This window comes from Hyla sarda, chromosome 1 (assembly GCF_029499605.1).
Source record: "Hyla sarda isolate aHylSar1 chromosome 1, aHylSar1.hap1, whole genome shotgun sequence".
NCBI classification, from domain to species: Eukaryota; Metazoa; Chordata; class Amphibia; order Anura; family Hylidae; genus Hyla; species Hyla sarda.
Genome location: NC_079189.1, coordinates 597,654,479 through 597,680,603, shown reverse-complemented (window position 1 = coordinate 597,680,603; position 26,125 = coordinate 597,654,479). Strand labels below are relative to the sequence as shown.

General features: G+C 45.0%; 1 protein-coding gene across 2 annotated transcripts in view; it reads right to left on the bottom strand.

Annotated features, from left to right (window-relative positions):
• The window catches only part of PHF24 (PHD finger protein 24), a 146,513-nt gene that overhangs the window by 52,184 nt on the left and 68,204 nt on the right, over positions 1-26,125 (bottom strand). The window contains exon 2 of one of the 2 annotated variants that reach the window (XM_056547404.1): positions 3,616-4,011. In XM_056547404.1, the coding sequence (XP_056403379.1) occupies positions 3,616-4,011 (396 nt within the window). Of the gene's footprint in view, positions 1-3,615; positions 4,016-26,125 lie in introns of both variants that reach the window. The other variant, XM_056547403.1, reaches the window with a different exon arrangement.

The following is a 26,125-nucleotide window of genomic DNA, read 5'->3' as shown; positions in this document are numbered from 1 at the left end:
TCTACACGACATAAAACTCTTCATTCAGATAGGACCTTGAGTGAAGAATGGGGTTAAAGAATCAACATTCAACATTCTAGTTCTGCCAGGTCTGTAGAGTTGAGCTGATGTATTGAGCTTTGAAATACTGATCCAAATTGTTATGGTATTGATCCCGGCAGTCTCCGACAGCTAAGTGCTGGGCTATGGATAATATATTTGGAGAGGCGGCGTGCTGCAGCGGTCATGTGCTGATTTATTGGCTCTTTGCTATCACCCAAATCAAGAATTTGAAAAACCGAATTACTTTCCGGGGTATGATGCATTTCAAGAACCTCTCTACAGCGGAACAAAAAGAATAAAGGAATCACTGGAGCAGAGATTTAAGGCCTCAGGAACTCACATACATTAAACAGCAATTCAGGAAAAATCAGCATGGCAAACAATAGGGGCACCATGGCAGCTGGTATATGTCACCCTGTTTCTAGAGTTAAAAATGCACCAGAATGAAATAATATACTCCCTGGCCTCACATATCATATGGTAATATACTTGCTTTGCTATGTAAGTGTCTGCTCAGGCCTAGAGATATCCTCTTTCTAGTGGTAAAGCTTAAAGGGGTACTCCAATGGGAAACATTTTTTTTTTTAAATCAACTGGTGCCAGAAAGTCAAACAGATTTGTAAATTACTTCTATTGAAAAATCTTTATCCTTCCAGTACTTTTCAGCTGCTGTATGCTCCACAGGAAGTTGAGTTGTTCTTTCTAGTCTGACCACAGTGCTCTCTGCTGCCACCTCTGTCCGTATCAGGAACTGTCCAGAGCAGGAAAGGTTTTCTATGGGGATTTGCTTCTCTTCTCGACAGTTCCTGACATGGGCAGAGGTGTAAGCAGATAGCATTGTGGTCAGACTGAAAAGAAATTCACAACTTCCTGTGGAGCATACAGCAGCTGAAAAGTACTGGAAGGATTAAGATATTTTAATAGTAAAGTAATTTACAAATCTTTTTAACTTTCTGGCACCAGTTGATAAAAAAAAAAAAAAAATTTCCACCGAACTACCCCTTTAATCTACTTCTTTTGGGTCAGTGGTCTTCAATCTGGGGCTCACTTGGTTTTTTGAAGCTAGAACATGTAACTGCTAAGGCATACTGGAAAATATGGAGAGCCATAGGTTGAAGACCACTGCTCTAGTGCATTCTGTCGGCATTGTAGCTCCACAGTTGCCCTCGTGAGCGTCACAGCTATCTTGGCACAGCACTTGTACAACACTGCTATCAGATTACTATGTATATAGGTGCTACTTGGTCACTGTATGATGGTACACTTAACCTTTTCACATTGCAGGGGTTTCGGACTTGGCAACCCCTTGACGTAGAAAATCCATGTAAAATCTTTTCCTACATAGTGTCTGCCAACTTGATAGGCTGCACACTGCTTTGTTTCCATGAAGCATTACCCTTTGAGCGTAGTGCACTGTGGAAAGTATGTACAAGAGCACATACTCCTGCATATGCCTGTAGTCCCAGCTCATGTACTGTAGTGATCAGTGATGCATACACTGTATGGGTCACCAATCACCGGTATAGCAAAGTGCTTTCGAGACCAACTGCCCGAGCAAATGTGAAGTGAGTAGACATGTACTCACTGTATGCGTCACCGATCAGTGTATGCATGACACTTGGTGGCAGGGGTTGATGAATTAGACCAAAACCAATATCTATTAGCATTGCCTTTTTGATTAACTTCAATCAGCAAGATTTCCGTCTCTCAAGTGTCTTATAGATAACAGGCTCAGATTAGGAGCACTCTCCTAATGGGAGTGCTCCTAATCTCAGCTAGTTACCTGTATAAAAGACACCTGTCAACAGAAGCTTCAATCAGATTCCAAACTCTCCACTATGGCCAAAACCAAAGAGCTGTCCAAGGATGTCAGGGACAAGACTGTAGACCAACACAAGGCTGGAATGGGCTACATAACCATTGCCAGGCAGCTTGGGGAGAATTTTACAACAGTCGGTGCCATTATTCCCCAATTCCCCAAAGAAACTGAAGAAAAATATCTGTCAATCTCCCTCGGTCAGGGGCTCCATGTAAGATCTCACCTCGTCGAGTCTCAATGATCATGAGAACAATGAGGAATCACCCCAGAACTACACAGAAGGATCTTATCAATGATCTCAAGGCAGCTGGGACCATAATCACCAAGAAAACCATTGGTAGCACACTACACCAAGAAGGACTGAAATCCTGCAGTGTCTGCAAGGCCCCCCTGCTCAGGTAAACTCATGAACAGGCCTGTCTGAAATTAATCAATGAACATCTGAATCATTCAGAGGAGAACTGGGTGAAAGTGTTGTAGTCATATGAGACCAATATCTTGCTCTTTGGCATCAGCTCAACTCTTAGTATTTGGAAGAGGAAGAATGTAGCCTATGACCCCAAAAACACCATCCCACTGTCAAACATGGAGGTGGAAACATTTTGTTTTGGGGATGTTTTTCTACTAAGGGGACAGGACAACTTTACACATCAAAGGGACGATAGAGGGGGCCATGTACCATCAAATAGTGGGTGAGAACCTCCTTTCCTCAGCCAGGGCATTGGGAATGGATCACGTATGGGTATTATAGCATGACAATGACTCAAAACACATGGCCAAAGCAACAAAGGAGTGACTCAAGAAGGAGTACATTATGGTGCTGAAGTGGCAACATCAGCCTCAAAGCCTTAAAGGGGTACTCCACCCCTAGACATCTTATCCCCTATCCAAATAGGGGATAGGATGTCTGATCGTGGGGGTCCCGCCGCTGGGGACTCGTTCTCAGCTGCTGCATCCCAGACATCCGGTGCATGGAGCAAACTTCGCTCCATGCCGGATGAATGATGATGCGGGGTGGAGGCTCGTGATGTCACGGTAACGCCCCGCTTGTGACGTCGCTGCCATGCCCCCTCAATGCAAGTGTATGGGAGGGGCTGTGACGCCAAGTGCATCAGGGAGACCACGGGGGTTCCCAACAGCGGGATCCCCACAATCAGACATTTTTTCCTTTATACTTTGGATAGCGGATTAGATATCTAGGGGCAGAGTACCCCTTTAAAGGCTTGGAGAGGAACTGCATAGAAGAGTGGGACAAAATCCCTCCTGAGATGTCTGCCACCCTGGTGGCTAACTACAAGAAGCGTCTGACCTCTGTGATTGCCAACAAGGGTTTTGCCACCAAGTGATGTTTGGCAAAGTGATGAAATACTTATTTCATTGGGCAAAAGGCAAATCAATTCATAACTTATTTGAAATGCGTTTTTCTGGATTTTGTGGATTCACTCATAGTTATGGGGCTTTGGATTTACCAGAATTTTAGAACTCTATTATAACCTAAATTTTTCTTTAAAATTTGACAGCCTAAAGGGGTCATCCAGGAATTTAAAAAAACACAGCTAATTTCTTTCAAAAACCGCTCCTTGTCCGTCTCCAGGTTGGGTGTGGTTCTGCAGCTCAGTTCCATTGAAGTGAATGGAGCCAAGTTGTAATACCGCACACAACCTGGGGACACACAGGAAGCTGTTTTTGAAAGAAATTATCTGTTTTCCGATTCCTGGATAACCCCCTTTAACTTTATTGTTGACTTTACCCACTTCTTCCCGCTGGTCCAGCTTCATCTCCATAGGTTCATCATCATTGAGAGCACGGGTTGGCCTGATAAAGGCCGGAGGGGCGAAACGTTTGGACTTATAAAACTCATCAGGTTCTACTCCTTTCCCGTCTCTTAGTCTTTCCCAAGCTGCCCGGTTTGTAGGGTTTTCTTGCCGTGGCTGAGACTGACAAGGTGAATCGGGCCTGGATTCGTTCTCATCTTTCTCTTCCTCCAGCACTTGGTCCAGCACATCTGCTTTACTCCCTTTTCTGATGCAGGCCTCAGATTTCCTTTTACTGGGCGGTCTGTCCTTCAGTCCATCCTTGAACGCGGAGACGGCAATGCTAACCTTTTGTACTTGCTCCACGGTCTGCCTCTTGGACATTAGCACACCCATCTTCCTGTCAAGAAAAGAGACAAAGGGTTTACTTGATCTAAAGATGGAAGTTATGGGTTTTATAGTTTAACAAATTATATTGCTTTTGAATAAAACAAGGTCTATGTCAGTGGTCTCAAACTCCTGAGGTTGCAAAACTTCATCCCCCAGCATCCCTTCATCCCCCAGCAAAACTTCATCCCCGCACAGCTAACGCCTGCCCCCATAGGAGGGTATTGCGATTGTATATGCTGGGTAATTGCACAGCCTTGATCAGTGTTATCAGCACTCCATTAGTGTAGGCCGTCATGGCTTCCTGGAGCATTGGAGCACCAATCGGACAGGATAGAGGCAGGTTGGGACCCTTCGTCCATCCTCTCAGCTGATTGGGACCCCGTGATTTCAACGCAGTGGTCCCAATCAGCTCCCTGAGCTAGCTGGCAGTGTTTTATCCTGATGTCGTTCAGATGCCGCAGGCAACTGTGATCTTTGCATCTGAGGGGTTATTCTTGGAAATCGCCATGATTGGCAATGTCCGACATTAGCCGTGGGTCCTGGCTGCAAATAGCAGTTAAGACCCACTGGGTATGCAGCATGCTCAGCAGCAGTGGAAGAGGGGGTAGTGTGAATATGTACACCTAATGTCTCTAAATGGTTAAAGGAGTACTCTGGTGAAAAACTATTTTTTTTAGATCAACTGGTGCCAGAATGTTAAACAGTTTTGTAAATTACTTCTATTTAAAAATCTTAATCATTCCAGTACTTAGCAACTGCTGTATAGTTTAGAGGAAGTTATTTTCTAATTTATTTTCTGTCTGACCACAGTGTTCTCTGCTGACACCTCTGTCTGTCTCAGGAACTGTCCAGAGCAGGAGAGGTTTGCTATGGGGATTTGCTCCTGCTCTTGACAGTTCTCGAGATAGACAGAGAAGTCAGCAGAGAGCACTGTGCTTAGACTAGAAATGTAAAAAGAAAAGAACTTCCTCTGGAGCATACAGCAGCTGATAAATACTGGAAGGGTTAATAATTTTAAATAGAAGTCATTTACAAATCTGTTCAACCTTCTGGCACCAGTTGATTTAAAAAACATAAAAATTTCACCGGAGTACCCCTTTAAGCCTAGATTCACTTGTACATTGCTTAAGCCTCCAAGAGAAGAATATTTCCAGAAAGGATTGAGCTAAACAAGGACCTTTCTGAAATTCACTGGCTTATTTTGGACTTCTGGTGGTACCAGTGCCAGCCTGTCTGTCAAAGTCAGGGATGACTTCACTGAATATGCTTCTCTGAGTCTCGTGTCACAGATTGCCACCAAAGAGTGAAGGGGACATCCTTGTCTAGTAGCTATAGTGGGCTTGATAACTTTACAGCTAGAAAGCCTTGATTCTTACATACATATACTAAGAAAGCACTAAAGATTTATTCCTTCCGTATATCTACTAAAGAAGCATTCAGTAAAAGGGACAGTGACCAAATGTATGTTCTGCTGAGCTGTACTGCTCATCTCTGGGGCTGGAGTTCTCAGGGAGATCCGTCCCCGTACTGGAGATCATAGGGGGTCTTAGAAGTCGGACACCCAAGATCAGACACATATCCCCTTTTCTCCTCCCAAATAACCCCTTGTCTCGAGTAGTTACCTAGCGCACACCACCACGGGAACACTCCCAGACACCACATCAAAGTGCATTGTTGAGGCAAGGACTACCACCTAATGTGCAGACCCCCAGTAACGAAAGCTGCAATGGCCCACAGAAATGTATTTTTTGTGGCTAGACTTTTAGTGGCTAAAGATATACCTCTGATCCTTCAGTACAAGAAATCTATGAATCTGATAAGTTTATGCCAACAGAGGAAGGGCGAGAAGTAACCAGGCCATGCCACCCATGGAGAGACTCTTGTTAGTTGTGCAAGATGGAAAAGATTTTTTTTATAGATTTTTTCCTTCTCTTCTATATACAGTATTGTAGTACGGGACCTACAGAGATTCTGGATACTTTCTCTCCAAATGAGAGACTCTTGGCTGATTGTGAAGCTCTGCGCTGCTCTTTCACAAGATATCAGGCTCTTTCCCTCTGTCACATCAAATATAAGAATCCTCACCGCTCTCTAACCAAATGTGAGGCTCCTCCCTTCTCCAAGTTAACCTCTCCCCCTATCTCCCCACCAGCATAGTTAGCTCCTCCTTCTGCTAACTCAATTAACCCCACCAACCCAGGCCTCTCCACTTAAACCAAGGCCTACCAAATCTTATTCTCACCAGGCCGGTCCCTAGCTGGTCCCCACTTAGACCTTCGTCAGGCCGCCACATCACTATGCTCTGTGACTCTCTGTGATGTTGGCACTAGTAAAAGAGTGTAAAAAGAGAGCGAGTCCTTCTCCTTCTGATAAGTCATCTGGAGGAGTGTCAGAAAGATGGATACCCACTAACTTCATATTTTTCTTTCACGTCATGTAGGCGGCTGGTGGGCATGACTTGTCTGGGGAAGAGATGGCACCAGAATGCACTATGGCGGTCGTCACAAACTGTGGCCCTGCAGATGTCGCAGAACTTCAACTCCCAACATGCCCGGACAGCCGTTGGCTGTCCGGGCATGCTGAGAGTTGAAGTTTTGCAATATCTGGAGGGCCACAGTTTGAGACCACGGCACTATGGCAAGGAGACAAATTGGACGGCAAAAGGCACCTTATGGGAGGTGCTTGATCCATGGAGACCACACCTCATAACTTACCAGACCCACTGCCAACATCTTTGTGCCAGATACCCTTAAAAGGAGTATCTAAAGGGGTCACTAAAAGGCAATTCTATTACTGTACCACCTAAAGGGGTCACTAAAGGGAAATTGATATTATTACCTATAGGGGCCACTAAAGGGGAACCGCTTTCACTACCTGAACTGCTATTACTACCTAAAGGGGGTCACTAAAGGGCAATTCTATTACTACCCAAAGGGGGTCACTAAAGGGCAATTCTATTGCCACCTAAAGGGGGTCACTAAAGGGATATTCTATTACTTCCCAAAGGGGGTCACTAAAGGTGAACTGCTATTTTTACCTATAGAGGGGGGGGGGGCACTATAAGGGAACTGCTATTACTACCTGAACTGCTATTACTCTCTAAAGGGGGTCACTAAAGGGTAATTCTATTACTATCTAAAAGAGGTCACTAAAGGGCAATTCTATTATTACCTAAAGGGGGTCACTAAAGGGGATCTGTTATTATTACCTATAGGCTGTCACTAAAAGAAACTGCTAATACTACCCAAAGGGGGTCAGTAAAGGGAACTGCTATAACTACCTAAAAGGGGTCACTAAAGGGAACTGATATTACTACCTAAAGGGGGTCACTAAAGGGAACTGCTATTACTACCTACAGGGGGTCACTAAAGGGAACTGCTATTACTACCTACAGGGGGTCACTAAAGAGAACTGCTATTACTACATACAGGGGGTTACTAAAGGGAACTGCTATTATTACCTACAGGGGGTCACTAAAGAGAACTGCTATTATTACCTACAGGGGGTCACTAAAGGGAACTGCTATTATTACCTACAGGGGGTCACTAAAGGGAACTGCTATTACTACATACAGGGGGTTACTAAAGGGAACTGCTATTACTACATACAGGGGGTCACTAAAGGGAACTGCTATTACTACCTACAGGGGGTCACTAAAGGGAACTGCTATTACTACCTACAGGGGGTCACTAAAGAGAACTGCTATTATTACCTACAGGGGGTCACTAAAGGGAACTGCTATTACTACATACAGGGGGTCACTAAAGGGAACTGCTATTACTACATACAGGGGGTCACTAAAGGGAACTGCTATTACTACCTACAGGGGGTCACTAAAGAGAACTGCTATTATTACCTACAGGGGGTCACTAAAGAGAACTGCTATTATTACCTACAGGGGGTCACTAAAGAGAACTGCTATTACTACCTACAGGGGGTCACTAAAGAGAACTGCTATTACTACCTACAGGGGGTCACTAAAGAGAACTGCTATTATTACCTACAGGGGGTCACTAAAGGGAACTGCTATTACTACCTACAGGGGGTCACTAAAGAGAACTGCTATTACTACCTACAGGGGGTCACTAAAGAGAACTGCTATTATTACCTACAGGGGGTCACTAAAGGGAACTGCTATTACTACCTACAGGGAGTCACTAAAGAGAACTGCTATTACTACCTACAGGGAGTCACTAAAGAGAACTGCTATTATTACCTACAGGGGGTCACTAAAGGGAACTGCTATTATTACCTACAGGGGGTCACTAAAGGGAACTGCTATTACTACCTACAGGGAGTCACTAAAGGGAACTGCTATTACTACCTACAGGGGGTCACTAAAGGGAACTGCTATTATTACCTACAGGGGGTCACTAAAGAGAACTGCTATTACTACCTACAGGGGGTCACTAAAGAGAACTGCTATTATTACCTACAGGGGGGTCACTAAAGAGAACTGCTATTACTACCTACAGGGGGTCACTAAAGGGAACTGCTATTACTACATGCAGGGGGTCACTAAAGGGAACTGCTATTACTACCTACAGGGGGTCACTAAAGGGAACTGCTATTACTACCTACAGGGGGTCACTAAAGGGAACTGCTATTACTACCTACAGGGGGTCACTAAAGGGAACTGCTATTACTACCTACAGGGGGTCACTAAAGAGAACTGCTATTACTACCTACAGGGGGTCACTAAAGGGAACCGCTATTATTACCTACAGGGGGTCACTAAAGAGAACTGCTATTACTACCTACAGGGGTCACTAAAGAGAACTGCTATTACTACCTACAGGGGGTCACTAAAGAGAACTGCTATTATTACCTACAGGGGGTCACTAAAGGGAACTGCTATTATTACCTACAGGGGGTCACTAAAGGGAACTGCTATTACTACATACAGGGGGTCACTATAAGGGAACTGCTATTACTACCTACAGGGGGTCACTAAAGGGAACTGCTATTACTACATACAGGGGGTCACTAAAGGGAACTGCTATTACTACCTACAGGGGGTCACTAAAGAGAACTGCTATTACTACCTACAAGGGGTCACTAAAGGGAACTGCTATTACTACCTACAGGGGGTCACTAAAGGGAACTGCTATTACTACCTACAGGGGGTCACTATAAGGGAACTGCTATTACTACCTACAGGGGGTCACTAAAGGGAACTGCTATTACTACGTACAGGGGGTCACTAAAGGGAACTGCTATTACTACCTACAGGGGGTCACTAAAGGGAACTGCTATTACTACCTACAGGGGGTCACTAAAGGGAACTGCTATTACTACCTTCAGGGGGTCACTAAAGGGAACTGCTATTACTACCTACAGGGGGTCACTAAAGAGAACTGCTATTACTACCTACAGGGGGTCACTAAAGGGAACCGCTATTACTACCTACAGGGGGTCACTAAAGAGAACTGCTATTACTACCTACAGGGGGTCACTAAAGGGAACCGCTATTACTACCTACAGGGGGTCACTAAAGAGAACTGCTATTACTACCTACAGGGGGTCACTAAAGGGAACTGCTATTACTACCTACAGGGGGTCACTAAAGGGAACTGCTATTACTACATACAGGGAGTCACTAAAGGGAACCGCTATTATTACCTTAAGAATATCACTAAAGAGCTGCAGAGCCATAGGCTGTGCCAGGGCATGCTGGGAGTTGTACTTCGTAGCTAACTGCAACTCCCAAATTTAACAATAAGCAATCAAATAATCCCATAAAAAAAAAAAAATGATACCGTTAAAAACTACAGATCACAGCGCAAAAAAAAAATGACCCTTGTACAGCCCTGTATACAGAAAAATAAGAGTTATAGGGGTCAGAAGAGGACAAGATTTCACCGGCATATGTGTTGTATGTCACTTCCTGTGATGTCATGCATATGTAATTAATAATGACAATTAGCATGGCCAGTGGTGTAGCTAGGGTTGGTGTCACCTGGTTCGGTATTTTTTTTTCAAGAAAGGTGGCAACCAGGGTTCTGGAACGCATGGGGACTGAGTTCCTGCACTTTTTTCACAGCAGGAAAACCATTCCCATTAGCAGGAGTCCGGCAGGACCAGCCCTTGAGTGGAAATCTTGGGTGAGTGCCCACACTTGTATTCCCAGGGCTGTTCACAGGTCTAGTTGGGTGGTCAGTACCCCGGGGCGAGATGCACAATACTAGGGAGAAGTTTCTCCTGCTGAGTTTACCTGGGACAATGATTTGCCGAAGACATGGCTTCCCGAGCCATTAGTCAGGTGTTCAGTCAGTCGTCTCCTGGTGAGATGATCCAACTCACAGTCGTTTAAAATGATGAACGATTATGCCAAGAACTATTACATTGTTTCCTTAATTTATAACTACTAAGCGTCCTGCCGCCAGCCAAAATCCATTACAGAGAATAAGGAAGAGACGGGGAGAAGAAGTTCTGACTATGATCCTATTACACGGAATTATTGTATGTCAGCTGAACTCTCCGCTCAGGACAAGTATAATTGAGATATATAGATGTAGCAGAGATGAGTTTTTCATTTGGCACCGTTTATGGTAATATGTCACTTTACATAGGACTGCAACCAAGTTTTACAAGATTATCTATTTACTTAGAGACTTATCACTGAAGAAACCATCTACTATATTATTCGTGTGTTATCACTGTTATCTGTCGTGTTACATAGGACTGCAAGTAACATCTACTACATTATTTGTATTTATAGAGTTATCACTGTGTTATCTGTGGTGTTACATAGGACTGCAGGTAACATCTACTACATCATCTGTTCTCGGAGTTCCCACAGCGTTATCTTTGGTGTTACATAGGACTGCACGTAACACCTGTTACATTATCTGTACTCAGAAAGTTATCACTACTTGTCACCTGTGGTGTTACATAGGACTGCAGGTCACCTCTACTACATTATTTGTACTGAGAGAGTGATCACTGTGTGTTATCTGTGGTGTTACATAGGACTTCAGGTCAAATTTACAACATTATCTGTACTCAGAAAGTGATCCCTGTGTTATCTGTGGTGTTACATAGGACTGCATGTAACATCTACTATATTATCTGTACTCAGAAAGTGACCCCTGTGTTATCTGTGGTGTTACATAGGACTGCAGGTAACATCTACTATAATATCTGTACTCAGAAAGTGACCCCTGTGTTATCTGTGTTGTTACATAGGACTGCAGGTAACATCTACTACATTATCTGTACTCAGGGAGTGATCACTGTGTTATCTGTGGTGTTACATAGGACTGCAGGTATTAGTTGTCTGTGTAATGAAGGAAAGAATAAGTCCTTCAGGGACAGAGATGATCTTTGTAGGTGTTCTTTATGATGACCGAGAGATGAAGATCCTGAACAATAACCTCAATATCTTAAAAAATCTTATTTCTTTTAAAATACCTAAAAATAAAATCATGGGCACCAGCAAAGCTGACAGCATCTTGTTAAGCTGACAGGATTTCGTGCTCCGAAAAATACTATAAAAGAAAGGAATTTGTGATGTTTGTTTCCTTGAAGATGATATCAGAAAAAGACGAGAATCGGGGACCTTTACATAAATAGGACCTGTCAGGAAGACACCCTCATATGCCTCCCCATAGAAATAACAATGGACGGGGGGAGGACAGATGAGGAGGACGGACAGAATGATGGATAAGACTGTGACACATAAACACAGACACTGAAGAATAATCCTCTCAGAAGATCTGTCTTCACTAATGGCCTGTAGGCTTCAAAGCTTATTCAGAAGAAAGGGATGAATCTTGTATGAGCGAAGGCGGGAGAGACTTCAAGCGTCTGTGTCACAATGTGGAGCAGCAGACGTCCTGTCAACAAGGAAAGATATACTATTTGTGAAGAGCCTGGAGTAGTCTATAAACCATCACTGATAGGTCTATAAACCATCACTGAGAGGTCTATAAACCATCACTGAGAGATCTACTACCATCACTGAGAGGTCTATAAACCATCACTAAGAGGTCTATAAACCATCACTGAGAGCTCTCTAGACCATCACTGAGAGGTCTACTAACCATCACTGAGAGGTCTATAAACCATCACTAAGAGGTCTATAAACCATCACTGAGAGCTCTCTAGACCATCACTGAGAGGTCTACTAACCATCACTGAGAGGTCTACTAACCATCACTGAGAGATCTACTAACCACCACTGAGAGGTCTATAAACCAACACTGAGAGGTCTAAAAACCATCACTGAGAGGTCTACTAACCATCACTGAGAGGTCTATAAACCATAACTGAGAGGTCTGTAAACCATCACTGAGAGGTCTATAAACCATCACTGATAGGTCTGTAATCCATCACTGAGGGGTCAGTAAACCATCACTGAGAGATCTATAAACCATCACTGAGAGGTCTATAAATGATCACAGAGAGATCTATAAGCCATCACTGAGAGGTCAATAAACCCTGACTGAGAGGTCTATAAACCATAAATGAGAGGTCTATAAGCCATCACTGAGAGGTCTATAAACCATCACTGAAAGGTCTGTAAACCATCACTGAGAGGTCTGTAAAGGTCTGTAAACCATCACTGAGAGGTCTATAGACCATCACTGAGAGGTCTACTAACAATCACTGAGAGGTCTATAATCCATCACAGAGAGGTCTATAATCCATAACTGAGAGGTCTACTAACTATGACTGAGAGGTTTATAATCCATCACTGAGAGGTCTACTAACTATCACTGAGAGGTCTATAAACCATCACTGAGAGGTCTTTAAACCATCAATGAGAGGTCTAAAAACCAACACTGAGAGGTCTACTAACCATCACTGAGAGATCTATTAATCATCACTGAGAGGTCTTAAAACCATCACTGAGTGGTCTATGAACAATCACTGAGAGATCTATTAACCATCACTGAGAGGTCTATAAACCATCACTGAGAGGTCTACTAACCATCACTGAGAGGTCTATAAACCATCACTGAGAGGTCTATAAACCATCACTGAGAGGTCTACTAACCATCACTGAGAGGTCTAAAAACCATCACTGAGAGGTCTATAAACCATCACTGAGAGGTCTATAAACCATCACTGAGAGGTCTATAAACCATCACTGAGTGGTCTATAAACCATCACTGAAAGGTCTGTAAACCATCACTGAGAGGTCTAAAAACCAGCACTGATGGCTGAGGAGAAACTGTGAGGGTTCATCTAGTATGGGCACACAGTCACTGTCCGCCATAATCTCTTAAGTGATCAATATTTATCATGGCACTTAAGAGCATCGATAATTGTCCCCTCCCCCAATCATTACCCTCGTCATCATATAGGGGGTCCGATCCGTTTCCTGGCAGAAGGAGCTCTCGCCTTATCCTATCTGGTCCCATGGCTGATAGTCTGCCCATGCAAGACTCTATCAGTAGATCGCCGATCACACTGATCAATGCTATACAATAGTATAGGATTATCAGTGTTGGCAATCTAACAATTGCATACAATAGTCTCCTATGGGGACTTAAAAAGTGTAAAAATAAAAATAAAAAAAACCCCTCCCCTATTTAAAATTACCACATTTTGCCATTTAGTTTTTTTAAAGCAAAAAAAAAAAAAAACACAAACATTAGCCGCATGCAAGACTGTTCAAACTATTAAAAAAATGGTGTTAATGGTCCTGTACAGTGAATGGCTTAAAAACAAAGCAATATCAAATTCCAAAAATAGTTGATATTTGGTCACACCACATGAAAAAAAAAAATAAATAAATAAAAAAAACAAGTAAAATAAAAAGTTATATAAAAAAAAAAGTCACCTATACCCAATTGTGGAACCATTAAAAACTACAGATCACAGCACAGAAAATGACCCTCAGTGCCCACTGTTAAAATCATTATTGCTTCTCATTTTTTTGTGTATATATTAAGAGGGCCAAAGTGACTTCTCTAGCTCCTGACCTGAGTCAATAGAAGCAAGGATAGTCTCCTCTTCTCCCTCAAATACAAGTTGTGAACTTGACTCTTCTGCACAACCAACACCTTGGTTTCTCTTACAGGTTTGGCATTTGGACAGTTTTTTCCTCATCCTCAGGGGCGGTGCTTTCTGTCAGGGTCCTTCCCATAGGTATTGTCCACCTCCAAGGTTAAGGGCTTTGGTCAGCAATTGGCTCCAGGCCAGTCTGAGGTCCTGTACTATGTGGTACTCTTTCAGAGATACCACCTCTTGCAGAGTTCAACAACACTAGGATGTCCACAGGACACAAGTTGTGTTTCATACCCTACAAAAGGCCTCTTGTTCCCAGTAGTTTCAGTTCACGCTGTGCTTCTAAAGAAGGGATTCTCCTCTCTCCTTTTTTTCTCTCTTGGTTTAAGACTTAAAAATCTACTTCATCCAGTCATTCTGCAAGGATCACCCGCACGGTGGAAATTCATGCCCTGGCAGATAAAGCTACAAGACCTTGACAGAACCCTAGCGTCCTGGATCAATCTTCAATTCTTTCAAGTCAGTATCAATTTATTGGGTGAAAGCACCACAAGTCCCAGCAAGGCAACAGGGCACCCAAAGGGTTAGTTTGCATACTCTCACTCTGCACTATACTGTCAGTGTTTTACCATCTGCACCCTGCTCAGTAAAGACAGTTATCCGTAACCTGATGTTGGTGTGCTCATTTACTCTCCGTGTCTGGCCCAGAAGAAGCTGTCTATAACCTCGGACCGTGTATAGGATAACGGTGCCCTGGCGTCACAAAGTGATAAGGTATTTACCTACACCACCCGTGGTACCAAAGAAGCACTGCATCATTTCCTATGATGTAGACTTGGTTCCAAGGCATCCCGCCCTAGGAAAATCACTAATCAAAAAAGAGCTGCACTCTCACTGCCCTTCCAAAGCAGGTAGCTGAAGCAGCACCAACTGGCAGTCAGCAGTAATGATGAGCGGCATTGCCCATATTGGAATTCGCGATATGTCGTGAATATATAGATGAATATTCGTCCTATATTCGCGAATTTCGCATATTCGTTATATTCACATATATGAATATTTGCATATTCGAGTATTGGATGAAGAAAACAGTGAGGGGATGGGCAACATTACTATTGGTTGCTAGGGATGTTGTTGATAACCTCTGACAAGTGTATTTGCATCATTCTAATTGGCCCACAAGTGAAAAGAAGGAATATGCGCATATGCGGAAAAAAGCGAATATTCACAATTTCGAATATATAGCGAATATAGTCGCAATATTCACGAATATGCGATATTCGCGATAAAAATTCGAAATGCGAATATTCACGCCCAACACTAGTCAGCAGATCCTACAGACATTGGAATCAAGGGTGAAACAGAACCAATGACAAAACATTACAACCATTATAACACATTAAAACTCGATGCAGCACACCATACGGAATGTTGTACATAGAAACAGCATTTGGCAAAAGAGCAAAATCCACCCTCCTACACATACCGTATTTATCAGCGTATAACACGCACTTTTTAGGCTAAAATTTTTAGCCTAAAGTCTATGTGCGTGTTATACGCCGATACACCCCCAGGAAAGGCAGGGGGAGAGAGGCCGTCGCTGCCCGCTTCTCTCCCCCTGCCTTTCCTGGGGTCTAGAGCCCTGCTGCTGGCCCTTCTCTCCCCCTGGCTATCGGCGCCGCTGCCCGTTCTGTCCCCCTGACTATCTGTGCCGGCGCCCCATTGCCGTTGCTATGCGCTGCACGGCACGGCGCATGATGTCAGTGCGCCGCGCCGTGCATAGCAACGACGCAGGGGACGCACGCCGGAGGCCTGCAGCAGCGCGGACCCGACCCCGGCAACAGGTAATTATGCCACCGGGGATGGGGGGAGGCAACGGGGCAGCGGCGCCGGCAATGGGTGCCGCTGCCCCTTCTCTCCCCCTGGCTGTTGGCGCCGGCACCGATAGTCAGGGGGACAGAACGGGCAGCGGCGCCGATAGCCAGGGGGAGAGAAGGGTCGGCAGCAGGGCTCTAGACCCCAGGAAAGGCAGGGGGAGAGAAGCGGGTGGCGACGGCCTCTTTCCCCCTGCCTTTTCTGGGGGTGTATTGGGGTATACACGCGCACACACACGCACCCTCATTTTACCATGGATATTTGGGTAAAAAACTTTTTTTACCCAAATATCCTTGGTAAAATGAGGGTGCGTGTTATAGGCCGGTGCGTGGTATACCCCGATAAATACGGTATATTATACAAAATAATACATACAAAGAACCAGAAGATGTGTGCCAGCAAGGTGAATCCTCGATCCATAAGTACACATTTGTTCACCGGATCTTTTGGAGCGTTGTGATCTCTTTGTTTTTCCAATGCTAAAATTAAGTAAGGCATCATTCACATTTGTACTTGAAATGTTTGTGCATTGTATTGCAGTTAGAATAGTTTTATTGTATAATGCACAATATTTCTACTGTGTTTCTATGAAGAACACAAAGCGTGTAAACAAACTACGGAAGTGAAACACTGAATAGGCTAACACTGACATATGGACAGAATTCAGAGGCAAATATGAAAATCTGAATGAGGAATAACTGCAAATATTCTCGATTAAAAATCTGTTGTTTTATGTATTCAGCCCTTATGCAGACTAGGTCCATGCAACTGCTGCCTTATGGGTTTAAACTATGAGTAAACCTTGTAACCTCCTGCTGAGCAGCAGAGAAGCCTCTATGAATAAAGCAAGTCAGCATTAGTCACACACAAGTTATGTAAGCCTGAGGAGTCAGAGCTGTCAGAATAAGAGCTTTCACATCCATGCCAGCTTGAGACAGACATAGAGCATTGAAGGAAGAGAGAGATTGCAAAAAAACATTTGGAGAATACCCACTGAGGTCAGACATTATAGCTCCAAAAGCAGAAAACTGAGCTCTGGACCTGAAGTTCCACAAGCAGAGAACATCCACTGAGCTATGAACCTGCAGCTCCACAAGCAGAGAACATCCACTTAGCTCTGATCCTGCAGCTCCACAAGCAGGGAAAACCCACTGAGCCCTGATCCTGCAGCTCCACAAGCAGAGAGCACCCACTGAGCTCTGATCCTGCAGCTCCACAAGCAGGGGACACCCACTGAGCTCTGAACCTGCAGCTCCACAAGCAAGGAACACACACTGAGCTCTGAACCTACAGCTCCACAAGCAGGAAACACACACTGAGCGCTGAACCTGCAGCTCCACAAACAGATAACATCCACTGAGTTCTGAACCTGCATCTCCACAAACAGGGAACACCCACTGAGCTCTAAACCTTTGATTCTCCATGCAGGGGACATCCACTCTGAAACTGTAGCACCAAAAGCAGGAAATACCCATTATATCCATTGAGTTTTGCACCTGCAGCTCCACAAGCAGGGAACATCCACTTAGGTGTGAACCAGGAGCTCCACAAACAGAGAGCATTCACTGAGCTCTGAACCAGCAGTACCAAAAGCTCAGAATATTCACTGAACCACAAGCACAGAGAACAAACTTAAAGGGGTACTCCACCCCTAGACATCTTATCCCCTTACCAAAGGATATGGGCTAATATGTCTCGCTTGCCGGGGTCCCCCACGATCTCCCTGCTGCACCCGGTGTTCGTTTAGAGTATTGGGTGCAGCACCGGAGCACGTAATGTCACGGCCGCACCCCACTCGTGCTTCCACCTCGCATCGCCTGTCAGCCGGCATGGAGCGAAGTTCGCTCCGTGCACCGTATATCTGGGGTTCCACGGCCGAGATCGCGGGGTCCCCAGCGGCGGGACCCCCACAATCAGGCATCTTATCCCCTATCCATTGGATAGGGGATAAGATGTCTAGGGGCACAAGCTCCACAAGCAGAGAAAACCCACTAAGCCCTGAACCGCCAGCTCCACAAGCAGAAAAGATCCACTGAGCTCTAAAATTGCAGCTCAACAAGCATCAGGGAATGAGTTCTTGTAAACAAAAGGACCAATGCAGTAGTCAAACATTCGGAATTCTATTAGAACTTTCTTAGGTACATAAAAACATTTCTATATTCAATATTTCTATTCATGTGGTCCACCAGACTGCCAGCAAGAAACTAACCAAGCCAACTTCTAGTTGTTTAACCAATATATCCAAATGAAGGGTTAAGTGCAAATCACATTGATGAACAGTGTCTTATTTTTGACTAACATGAGAATCCAAGTCCCCGTAATGGTGTAAAACGTTGCATTTATTGCACATCTAAAATTCTGTCAAGCCATTTGGTAATTCTAGTATTATTTGGACTCTACTAAGACTAGGCAGAGGACCGCCCCAAGGACACTATGGACAATAGTGGTGCCGTGGGCTCAGTTTTGGACTCATTGGTTACTATTCAGCTGCCGCTTCCACCTTGGACGAGCCACAGTTCCTTATCTGCTTTGATACATCTATTTTTATCTAACATTTTAAAATATCGAATGCAAATGAAGGAAATTCATGCAATCTGACTGCTTGTTTCTAGTCAATATGGCGGAGATGTTTAGTGCTTATGTCTAATGACTCATTCATCATCCGGAGAAATGCTCCTAAGTGTTCTGCATGACATTATAAGAGATTCTGTGCAATTCTATCATAACATATTCTACTGCTTTAGATCATTTCTCTGTTACAATTTTTTCCTTCAAAGATCTAGATGTAAAATTCCCTATTATTTGGTCTGAGAGAAAACTTACTATAACTGCTGCTACATCATATATATATATATATATATATATATATATATATATATGTGGTGTCCCAATACCGCATCCTATACGGTACCTGTATATAGGTCCCCATAGCCAGAGTCCCTGGGACGTCGGGGTCCTTCTTGTTTAGTCCACCCCTGGTCACCTCTCATCTAGATAGTCATTAAACTAACAGTTTGCTCGGGATTTCTGTGGAACTGATTGTGCAGGTGTATATAGGTGGTTGATTGCCTGTGCGGAGCGTGGCAGGACCTGTGGGTCACGTGGTCAGGTGAACTCTGTGGTTTTTGCTTGAGGACCTTTGGAGGTCCCTATGACGTTTTTCACCCATCGTTCCTTGTAACGGTGAGTGACGGTTGTTCGGACCAATCGGGGCGTCCCTGCCCCTGCCCATATAAGGGAGCTGCAGCCATTGCTCACTCTCTTTCCTCATGGGCTGTTGTGAGAGAAGGATCTGCGCTGCTGTCATCAGTGAGTTTAGGCCTGAGCCTTGCGGCAACGGCTGATCATTACCAAACCGTGAGTGTATCAATCCCTAAGATCACCGGACCTTATCTATCCCCTAAATCCGGACGGATCTTCGCAAATTACCCTAAATTCAAAGACTTATATCAAAAGTCAAGGTCCGCAACAACTGTCAGTCACTGAAGTGTATAGAGACTGTATTTAAGAGACTGTTATTATTCATTGGATGTACCGCAAGCCTTTAAGTAAAGTTTATTCAAGTTCAAGTACCTTGTGGACCTTCAGTCATTTTATGCACGCACCTATCGTTACTGGGAAGGGCGGCGATAGGCCAGAGAATTACCTCAGCATACTAGCCCTCAGCCTGGCGTCACAAACTATAGGGTTAACCTTTACCCCTGATTTACCAAAGCAATACCCTGACTGTACTACCCCTACCCCTGAGGCCTACCACAAAGCCTTTTTGGCGTCGCACAAACAGGATTCAGGTGTGTGCCTACTACAGTCGCCACTAGTGAAAGTGTACTCCCCCCCAGAAAACGAACTTTATTCATGTACTGTGACTTATACTCCGGAGTAAGGGGTTGCGCACACTGTGCTGTGTGGAGGAAGTGCGCATGTAAAGTAAGAGGGGAGGCGAACAGTACAGCGGAGCTACAAACTGTGAAAGGAAGAACTGAAGTTAGCGCGGGACCTCCCTCCGCACGTGTTCCAGAGACCCCACCCACCGAAGCCCTCGGTGCCGCGGCGGCCATTTTGTTGGCATCTAGTTCCAGAAACCAACGAAGAGAGACGGTTCAGTGCGGGAAAAGGCGCAGAGTTCGACAACGGGTTGGAAGCTGTAAGGAGCCGGAACAGAACGGGAGTCTGAGACACCAGATTGCCGAATTGAAGTCCTATATAGAGTCACTTCAGCTGCCGATCAATGCGCTCAAATTTCTATTAAAAGCTATTGAGTTTCGACTCACCGCTCTCAAATTTGAAATCTACGCCCTCAAGTTCCAGATTAGAGAACAACTGCGTATCTTCTTGGGACCTAGGAATTCAAGATCTATTTAAAGGGCCAGCATACCAAATACAGAGATGTCAGAACCTGCAGCCCCACAGTCCCCATCTGAACAGCAAGGGGGCGATGCTCCGGTGGCCCCACCAATGGGGTCTCCACCCCAAGTCAGAAGGGTGTTGCCGCCTTCACCAACACTTTCTACCTCACAAAGACGTGCTCTACCTGCGATTCCAGCAAGACCTCCATCACCGGCGGAGCAGGACCCAGCAAGTCCACCTTCAGTCTCTCCCTATGTGTTGGGAGCTCCTGTTGCTGCACCTGTCTTCTTGGGGAATCCTGTGCTTCCCACCTACAATGGTGAAGCTTTTACATTGAGAGACTTTAAAGAAAAGTTCTACATCCTCTTTGGATTTTATGCATTACCCCCTCATCAACAGATACAGCTGCTTCTGGGACAGCTCCAGGGACCCGCCTTGCAAGAACTTCGCACCTGGCCGGCAGCTGATAAAGCCACAGTGGGACAGATTTTTGAAGGACTTTCTCAAGTGTTTGAATCTCATTCTCCCTCGGAGGTACGCCTCCGACTGTATGAACGGCGCCAGAAGCCAGGTGAGACTCTCAGAGCATATGCAGTAGCTTTACAGAGTGCATTAGAGGCGGTACAGAAGTTGGATGGCATCACGCCCAATCAGGGCAATCGAGTACTGATGGACCGTTTTATAGAAGGGGCACTGAACAAATGGGACAAGGCCCAACTTGGGATGCTGACTGTGCAAAATCCCAATATGGCTTTCCCAGCTTTAAAGAGACTAGCGGTTAAAGTGACAGAATCCGGACCTCAGGCGGAGGAGGCTAATGTTCCCGCTACAGAAACGCCGGGCCCTCACCCCAGCCACCTGTCCCTTCTCAGTCTGCCCCGCCAACACCTTCTTCTAGTCCTTGGACAGCTGACCTACAAGATATTAAACAGGACATTGAGCAGTTAGCCAAGGCCTTTAACCCCTTAAGGACCCTTGACGTACGCGTACGTCATGACACCCTGGTACTTAAGGACCCATGACGTACGCATACGTCATGGAGAATTCCGGCCCCCGCCGCACACCCCAGGGGGGTCATCAGACCCCCCCATGTCGGCGATTGCGGCAAATTGCAAGTGAATTCACATTTGCGATTTGTGTGATTCCGGGTCATTACGGGTCTAAAGTGACCCGGTGACCTGGAATATAAGGGGGATTGCGGTTGTCTAAGACACCCACGATCCCCCTGAAGGCATAGGAGTGAGGTGGCAGGGGTGCCACCCCTCCTATCCCTGCTATTGGGGGTCTAGACGCGACCACCAATAGCAGATCGGGGGCGGGGGGGGTTAACTTTCGTTTTCCCCATCCTGCCCACCCACAAAAGGCTGGCAGGATGGGAAACAACGTGGATCGGCGGCGAAGATCCACTTACCGATCCGGGCGGGCGACGGAGGCTGCAGGCGACGGAGATCGGCGGGCGGCGATGACGTGCGGCTGGATCCGACGGAGGCCGGTGAGTTGCCTTGCAACATCTGGAGGGTACAGTTTGAGACCCTTATACAGTGGTCTCTAACTGTAGCCCTCCAGATGTTGCAAAACTACGACTCCCAGCATGCCCAGACAGCTGTTTGGGCATGCTGGGAGTTGTAGTTTCGCAACAGCTGGAGGGCTACAGTTTGAGACCACTATATAGTGGTCCCTAAACTGTAGCCCTCCAGATCTTGCAAAACAACAACTCCTAGCATGCCCAAAAAACTGTTTGCTGTCAGGGCATGCTGGAATTTGTAGTTTTGCAACAGCTGGAGGCACACTGGTTGGAAAATACTGAGTTAGGTAACAGAACCTAACTGAAGGTTTCCCAACCAGTGTGTCTCCAGCTGTTGCAAAAGTACAACTCCCAGCAAGCACGGTCTGTCAGTACATGCTGGGAGTTGTAGTTTTGAAACAGCTGGAGGGTACATTCACAGGGGCAGGCTTACAGTAAGATTCCTGCTTCAAGTTTGGGCTGCGGCAAATTTTTCACCGCAGCGCAAACTCCTAGCAGGAAACTCACCGTAACACGCCAGTGCGAATGTACCCTAAAAACACTACACTCCACTAACACATAATAAATGGTAAAACACTACATATACACCCCCTTACACTGTCCCCCCAATAAAAAGGAAAAACGTATTGTATGGCAGTGTTTCCAAAACGGAGCCTCCAGCTTTTGCAAAACAACAACTCCCAGCATTTCCGGACAGCCACTGACTGTCCAGGCATGCTGGGAATTTAGCAACAGCTGGAGGCAACCTGTTTGGGAATCACTGGCGTAGAATACTCCTATGTCCACCCCTATGCAATCCCTAATTTAGTCCTCAAATGCGCATGGCGCTCTCTCACTTCAGAGCCCTGTCGTATTTGAAGGAAACAGTTTAGGGCCACATATGGGGTATCTCCGTACTCGGGAGAAATTGCACTACAAATTTTGGGGGGCTTTTTCTCCTTTTACCCCTCATGAAAAGGAAAAGTTGGGGTCTACACCAGCTTGTTAGTGTAAAAAAATAAAAAAATGTACACTAACATGCTGGTGTTGCCCCATACTTTTTATTTTCACAAGCGTTAAAAGGAAAAAAAGACCCCCAAAATTTGTAACGCAATTTCTCCTGAGTACGGGAATACCCCATATGTGGGCGTAAAATGCTCTGTGGGCGCACAACAAGGCTCAAGAGTGAGAGTGCACTATGTACATTTGAGGCCTAAATTGGTGATTTGCACAGGGGTGGCCGATTTTAAAGCGGTTCTGACATAAACGCAAAAAAATAAATACCCACATGTGACCCATTTTGGAAACTACACCCCTCACGTAATGTAAGGGGTACAGTGAGTATTTACGCCCCACAGGGGTCTGGCAGATTTTTGGAACAGTGGTCTGTGAAAATGAAAAATTTTATTTTTCATTTGCACTGCCCACTGTTCCAAAGATCTGACAAACGCCAGTGGGGTGTAAATACTCACTGCACCCCTTATTAAATTCTGTGAGGGGTGTAGTTTCCAAAATAGGGTCACATGTGGGGGGGTCCACTGTTCTGGCACCACGTGGGGCTTTGTAAATGCACATGGCCCCTGACTTCCATTCCAAACAGTTTTTTTCCCAAAAGCTCAATGGCGCTCCTTCTCTTCTGAGCATTGTAGTTCGCCCGCAAAGCATTTTATGTCCTAAAATGGGGTATTTCTATACTCAGAAGAGATGGGGTTACAAATTATGGGGGTCATTTTGTCCTATTATCCCTTTAAAATTTGAGGGAAAACTAGCATTTTAGTGAAAAAAAAAATCATTTTCACATCCAACTTTAACGAAAAGTCGTCAATAGTCGTCGAAAATAGTATGCCATGTGTTTTTTTTTTTTGCTGTTCTGGCACCATAGGGGTTTCCGAAATGTGACATGCCCCCAAAAACCATTTCAGAAAAACTCACTCTCCAAAATCCCACTGTCGCTCCTTCGCTTCTGAGCCCTCTACTGCGCCCGCCGAACACTTGACATACACATATGAGGTATTTTCTTACTCGAGAGAAATTGGGTTACACATTTTAGGAAGATTTCTCTCCTTTTACCCCTTGTAAAAATTCAATAACTGAGTCTACAAGAACATGCGAGTGTAAAAAATGAAGATTTTGAATTTTCTCCTTCAATTTGCTGCTATTCCTGTGAAACACCTAAAGGGTTAACAAACCTTTTGAATGTCATTTTGAATACTTTGAGGGGTGCAGTTTTTATAATGGGGTCATTTGTGGGGTATTTCTAATAAGAAGGCCTTTTAAATCCACTTTAAAACAGAACTGGTCCCTGAAAAATTTTGATTTTGAAAATTTTGCAAAAAATTGGAAAATTGCTGCTATAATTTGAAGCCCTCTCATGTCTTCCAAAAGTAAAAACATGTCAACTTTATGATGGAAACATAAAGTAGACATATTGTATATGTGAATCAATATATAATTTATTTGGAATATTCGTTTTCCTTATAAGCAGAGAGCTTCAAAGTAAAAAAAAATTCACAATTTTCAATTTTTTCATCACATTTTGGAATTTTTCACCAAGAAATGATGCAAGTATCGACAAAATTTTGCCACTAACATAAAGTAGAATATGTCCCGAAGAAACAATCTCGGAATCAGAATGAAAGGTAAAAGCATCCCAGAGTTATTAATGTTTAAAGTGACAGTGGTCAGACGTACAGGTGATAGTTGAAGGTGTCCGGTTACAAGCTCTGATAGATACGGGGTCTAAGGTGTCCACTATTCCACAGGGGATTTTCTATAAGTATTGGGGCCCAGAAAGGTTGTGTGAACCTCAGGAAGCGGAGTTTAGAGTAATTGCGGGGAATGGGAAAACAGTACCCAGGCATGGCTACTGGGAGCCCACGGTGCAGGTGGGAAAGCATGTGTTAGAAAGGCAGGGTGTGATTGTCACCAATGTTAGTGATGAAGGAGCAGCTGATTTCATCTTAGGCATGAATATTATGAGGCACTGTTTTGATGATATTGTCTGTGCACTGCATGCATCTCTCCCTCACTTGTCACCCCCAAGCCGGCGAGTTGCCCAACACCACCTCAAAATACTCCAAGCAGAACAGAAGTTCGTGACTCATCAAGGAGAAATCTGTCGAGTAAGGATTCAAGATATACGAGCCGTTAGTCTACAGTCACAGACAGAGACGGTTATTTGGTGTCGTGCCTGACCCGGGGTGAAAAATCAAGATTATCAAGCACTCTTGGAACCCATCCTACTGGAAGATTGCCCCTTGGCGCGAGCTGCTAGAAGCCTGGTAACAGTATGCAATGGAAAAGTCCCGATGAGACTTATTAATCTCTCTCAAGTTGCCGTCCGACTACCCAAGTATACCCCGGTGGCTACCCTGCACCATTTAGATGTCAGAGATGTGGTCTCGAAGTCACAAGTGGTTAAACGAGGACCTGACCAGAATCCTGCGGAATCTTGGTGGAGCCAACTACAAATAGGAGGCGAAGATACCCCCAAGGAACAGGTGGAAGGAGTCATCCAGATAGCTAAGAAATATCAAGAAGCTTTCAGCAAGTTCCCTACAGACTTTGGCAGGACCACCATGATCAAACATAGGATTCTCACTGGGGACAATCCACCCATTAAGGAGAGACATCGCCCCCTGGCTCCTGGGATGTATCAGACCATAAAGAAGATGCTCAGGGAGATGAAAGAAGCTGATGTCATCCAGGAAAGCCAGAGTCCTTGGGCTGCACCTTTGGTCCTGGTGAAAAAAAAAGATGGAACTATCCGCTTCTGCGTGGACTACCGGAAGTTGAACGGCATAACTCATAAGGATGCCTATCCTCTCCCCCGTATTGAAGAATCCTTGACTGCATTGGGGTCTGCCGCCTACTTTTCCACACTGGATCTGACGAGCGGTTACTGGCAGGTGCCAATGGCGGAAGAAGACCGAGAGAAGACCGCATTTGTGACCCCCATGGGTCTCTTCGAGTTCAAAAGCAGGCCCTTTGGACTATGCAATGCACCGGCTACTTTCCAACGCTTAATGGAGCGATGTTTGGGGCATCTTAACTTCCAGAGTGTTCTGTTGTATTTAGATGACGTCATCGTCTATTCCCGAACATATCAGGAACAACTGGATCACCTGAAAGAAGTTTTCCAAGTCCTTATCCAACATGGACTCAAGGTTAAACCTTCCAAATGTCACTTGCTAAAGCCACAAGTACACTATCTGGGACATGTCGTCAGTGCTCAAGGAGTCCAACCTGATCTAGACAAAGTGAGTGCTGTGAAAGAGTGGCCTACACCCAGGACGGTACGGGATGTCCGAAGTTTCCTGGGATTTGCTGGTTATTACCGACGCTTTATCCCCCATTTTGCTCAAATTGCTGGACCCTCAACCGAATTACTGAGAGGGACTGCCCGGGACAATTATAAGGGGAGGCTCCCCATACAGT